Consider the following 4,884-nt stretch of genomic DNA (forward strand, 5'->3'; position numbering starts at 1 on the left):
TCATTTTCTTCTAAACACTCATTTTCTCCTAAACACTCATTTTCTTCTAAACACTCATTTTCTCCTAAACACTCATTTTCTTCTAAACACTCATTTTTTTCTAAACACTCATTTTTTATTTCACACTCGTTTTTTGTCTCACTCTCCTTCTCCTTGCAAATGTCACTTACAATTTTAAATTTGCATAAATTCATAAAATCCCTACCTAACACAGCCTCATAGCCCATCGACTCGTCTGCCACTACTAGTAATTCAAAGTTGATTCGATTTTTGTTAATAATTACAAAACTGGGTATTTTACCAAAGATGTTAAGTTTGCTATTATTTAGTCCAACATAAGCGTAATCCGCATTTTTATTCAAAATAAATTCAATTTCTCTGTTTTTCTTGTCTTTGTTAAACTTATATAAACTTAAATCATCTTCTTTGATTTCGTTCGAACTTAATCGTGAGCGCTCTTCCACTTTATTTAGGTTATTTTCCGACTGGTGCTCTAGACACGATAACTTCATAAAACTTATTGGGCTCCCTGAGTCGATGAGGCAATTTAAGGACAAGCATTTGTTATTGTAATTGCTAATGTATATATTAAATTTGTATATATAATCGTTATGTACCTTGTACTTCTTTTCGTCACAGTGTGACACCTGGTGACTCATGCTGCCGCATCCGTAGCACGCTCCTCTTTCGCGCTTGGGCTTGCGGCACTCCCCTGCCACGTGGCCCAAAGAGTTGCAGTTGTAGCAGCGAATGGGTGTTGGCGAGGCTCCAGTGTTTGCCCCTTCAGTTGAACCGTACTTCTTTGGCAGCATGATCTTCTCGAACGCCTTGAGTAGTTGATATGGAGCGCCAAAGCACTGCATGTGGGCTTGCCTACGCAGGCCTACATCTGGGATACCTTCGATGACTCCGTCAATAAACTCCTCGTCGTCAATGACTATGCGGGATGCCAGCGACACTTTGGCGTTGAAGTACATCGAGAACTCCTCGCCACGTGCCCATGAACGGGACTCGAACTTGCGACGGAGCAACAGTTTGCTTTCCTTGGGATGGAAAGTGTCTTCCATGACGTTCAACAATTGATCGATTGGCAGCGACATGTGCTCCGGACTCGAATGCAGCCACACCAATGCTTTGTCCTTAAGCTTCGACATTAGCAGCATTAGTAGCTTCTCATCCTTCAGTTTGTTCACTTTTGCGACGGCCTTAAACTGCGCGATCCAAGTTGTGACGTCATCGTTGTTTCCAGAAATGTTGCCATGATATGTTGGCAACATGTCTTTGGCGGCATTTAGCAACATGACGCCAGCGTCATTGCTGGCGGCTGGTGTTGTGTTCTCTCCTCTCCCTTCCTTCTCCCTCTCGCTCTGCAGCTTCAGCAGCTCGATTTGCAGTTTTAACATTTCAACCTCTGCTCGATATTCGCCATGGTTGTTGTTGTGCCCAGGCGCTTGCGGTGCTTTTTCGTTCTTCTCTTTGCGTTCGCTCTTCGTCGAGTCTTGATCTGCGGCCGCCTCATCTTCCCTCTCGTTCTCGCATGTTTCGGCTGCCGGTGGTCCCTGTCCCCGCAGCTCTACTGGTATTTCGTTAAGTCTCGCTGCCATGGCAGCTTTGCTTCCACCTTTTGGTAGATTGAGGTACTCCAGCCATTCGCGCAGCTGGGCGGCCGAGAACTCCTCCGTGCCGACCAAGTCCGACATGTTTTTTTTCAGCGATGGCGTCTTCGACGGACGAGATAATAAAAATTTTCGCTATTTTTCACTGGCGGCGATTGATCGTATCCCACTTCTGAAATTGTAGGCCGTCTAACCCGGGAATTGTAGTGACCAATATCGGTGCGTGAGTGAACGGTATAGGTATAAAAACACAAACCCGGTGATTTAATGTAACTCTTTTTTATTAGCTGCGCGTCCGTCTCTCACAATCGCCATTTACAAAGTGCCCTCACTCTCTTCTCGATGTTTCTTATCCGATATCTCACTATTGGTATTTCCCACCGAGTGTATCGATGGTGCGGTAAATACCAATGCGCGCTGTATGCTATTTTAAATACTAGTTGAATGCCTCACTAATTATTACCTTGCTACAATTCGGAGAGGTGGTTTACAGTACGGAGACTCTATCTCTTGCTACAACTCAGAATTCCTAACTTCGACCTACTCCTTGTATGTGGAGCCACAGAACTTTTGGGGGAATTTTCTCCCTGACAATTCAATCCGAACTTACTGACAACAATAGCTTGTGAATATTTATAAAGATAGCTTAAGCATGATATGAGTTTAACGAATGTGTAACGAAAAGGAATTAAACTAGCGATGTCTTAACAATACTTATAACTGCAAATTCTGAACACATTTCCCGCACTCCCAGTGGGAACTTGAACGTTAATGAGGTTGGCTGATAATTATTCTTCATGAATATACAAATTTTGTGAGATTTTTATACTTTAAACATTAGGATGGTAATAGACGAGGCTAGCATCCGCTGAACCCTATGATTTGGTGAACTGTGCTCCCTGAAGCTGCTGGAAGAGGAATCCTGCACAGAGTCGGGGCGAAGAGGACAGCCGAAGGCGGAGAATTCTGCCTCTGTTTGGCCGACGATTGGGTAACCAGGAAGACGATGGCCGCAGGTGGCTTTATCACTGTAGCATGGTCTGCGTTCGGCAACCAAGAAAACGAAGGCCGCAGGTGGCTTTATCACTGTAGCATGGTCTGCGTTCGGCAACCAAGGAAACGAAGGCCGCAGGTGGCTTTATCACTGTAGCATGGTCTGCGTTCGGCAACCAAGGAAACGAAGGCCGCAGGTGGTTTTAGCACTGCAGCATCCCTGATTTGCTCCTGCTTCTTCTTCACACGCCTTGGCGCGCGCTGCTGTTTAACCCTGTCTAGGGTGCTCCTCGCAGGCGAAGGGTCCCAAGCGGGAAGGCGTTTGCTTATTCCAGCCCCCGGCTGACTGCGCTCTGCGGCTTACTTAGCCGGCGACTGGCCGATGGGGTGCGTTTAATTAGCGTGGGTCGCTGCCCCACGCAATAAGCGAAAGACCGTCCGGTCTTTGGAGCGGTGGCGTCTTTCTTCCGAGCGGGATCTGTCGCGAGACTCCCGTGCCCCGCCACTCCACTTGTACGAGCAAGGGAATCAGCGGGTGCGTGAGCTGCAGAAAATCAGATGAAAACCTGTTCTGTGGATTTTTCCAATCGCACTCAACCAAAATATCGCGACCAACCGAAAGGTATGTCTTTTCCGTACCGTGTCGAGTTGTTTCACAAGGAAATTTTCCTATGATGGCACTTCTTACAAAAGATTCGTTTGCGCGCACAACCGTTCTCGACGAGATCTTTAACCGGAAAAGGAATTTGACATGGCCTGTCAGATGTCCAAAGCATCTCTGCGCGTTAACAGGTCAAAGTAACCCTGCGCCAGTTAACAGGTCAAAGTAACCCTGTGCCTGTCAAAGGGTGGCAGCATGTATCCCTGGCCCCGAGATCGACATCATGGTCTTGACTTTCCATTTCTCTTTCAAATCTCAACCGATTAATCCTTCCCGCCAAACCTATCGACTTCTTCTACGTCGCTTCAGGCCCGCTACAAAGCCCCCCCACCAGATCAGACTAGGGGTGGTTACATCTCCTAGGCTGATACCGCATGAAGCGACTTATCATTGTCGTACGTCCTTTGCGTGTTAGTTACCCAAAGATCGTCCTTGCAAGTCTTCCAATTCATAATACGCACCGCCAAGCTTTCTTCGAACTCGAGCCTTCACAAACGCTTGTCCGAATTTGGCACTGTACCCTGTTTGGAAGCAGCTTTGCTTGAAGTTCCTCCGGAACACTTCCTGACCTACGGCGAAATCTACTTGTCTTGAGCGCAGGTTGTATCGCTTTTCGTTTTGATTGTGCATCTTCTGCATTTGTTCACAGGCGCCCTTGCGTATGATTTCGAGCGAGTCGGGTCTGTTGAACACCAAGGATCGATCGTCTAGTAACTTAAATTTCCTGAGTAGCAAATATGTCGACCCGGCCGTGACCATATGCTGGCCAAACACCATGTAGTACGGGGTAGTCCCTATACTAGCATGAGACTCGGATCTTAGCGCACATGAAATGCGACTTAGGTGCTCGTCCCAATCCTTTTGATCGGTTCGTAGGTACGCCCTGATCCCGCTAATCACTGACCGGTTCACACGCACAGAGGCGTTCGCTTGCGGTGAATGCACGGCCGTTAAAGAGAGTGTTATTTCAAACCGCCTTAAAAGCTTTCGAAACGATTCGGATCGGAACTGGGATCCATTATCAGATACGATTGTTTCGGGAACACCAAACGTCCTGAATAATTCAGTTTCTAGATACTTAACCACCACGTCTGCGCTTATTTTCTTGACGGGCTTCAGCAAGACGTATTTCGAGAAGTGGTCCAGTACGATAAAAATGCCTATGTTTCCGCCTCTCGACCTGGGATAAGGTCCCAGGAAATCCACGAACAGTCTTTGAAAGAACCGCTGACTCTCCGGTGCTTTCTCCGGTTCTGCGCACCTTTACGATGTTCGATCGAAACCGGGAACTTAGATCTGTGTTGGACATAAGCCATTTTAACGAGGCGTGATGGGTTATGATCGTGAACTCATGACCTTCCACGTATGCTCTGAAGTTCTTCAAAGATACTATTGCCGACAAGCATTCCTGCTCCGTCACAGTGTAATTACGTTGCGCTCTGTTCAACTTCTTTGAAACGAAGGCAATAGGGCATTCGTCTCCCTCTTTGGACAACTGTACTAATACTCCTCCCACTCCCGTTTTGCTGGCGTCGCAATGAATGTAGAAAGGTTTTGTAAAATCTGGACTTCTCAGTACCGGGGCTTCACAGAGACATTGCTTCAAGGCGTCAA

At 46.9% G+C, this 4,884-nt stretch overlaps 1 protein-coding gene across 1 annotated transcript; it reads right to left on the reverse strand.

Annotated features, from left to right (window-relative positions):
- Positions 1 to 424: 424 nt before the first annotated feature.
- Positions 425 to 1,910, reverse strand: LOC117191279. The gene is made up of 2 exons (XM_033396188.1): positions 618 to 1,910; positions 425 to 547 (listed from the first exon to the last, which is right to left on the reverse strand). The coding sequence occupies exons 1-2, from the start codon at positions 1,698 to 1,700 to the stop codon at positions 518 to 520; spliced, it is 1,113 nt and encodes a 370-aa protein (XP_033252079.1). The 5' UTR covers positions 1,701 to 1,910; the 3' UTR covers positions 425 to 517.
- Positions 1,911 to 4,884: the final 2,974 nt, after the last annotated feature.

Source organism: Drosophila miranda (genome assembly GCF_003369915.1).
Source record: "Drosophila miranda strain MSH22 chromosome Y unlocalized genomic scaffold, D.miranda_PacBio2.1 Contig_Y1_pilon, whole genome shotgun sequence".
NCBI classification, from domain to species: domain Eukaryota; kingdom Metazoa; phylum Arthropoda; class Insecta; order Diptera; family Drosophilidae; genus Drosophila; species Drosophila miranda.

Bases quoted from the DNA above. Each gene is read 5' to 3' on its own strand.
- LOC117191279 (XM_033396188.1), bottom strand. From the start codon at position 1,700: ATGTCGGACTTGGTCGGCACGGAGGAGTTCTCGGCCGCCCAGCTGCGC. The intron at 548-617 runs GTACATAACGAT...GCTTGTCCTTAA, and splicing joins GTGACGAAAAGAAGTACAAG to ATTGCCTCATCGACTCAGGG.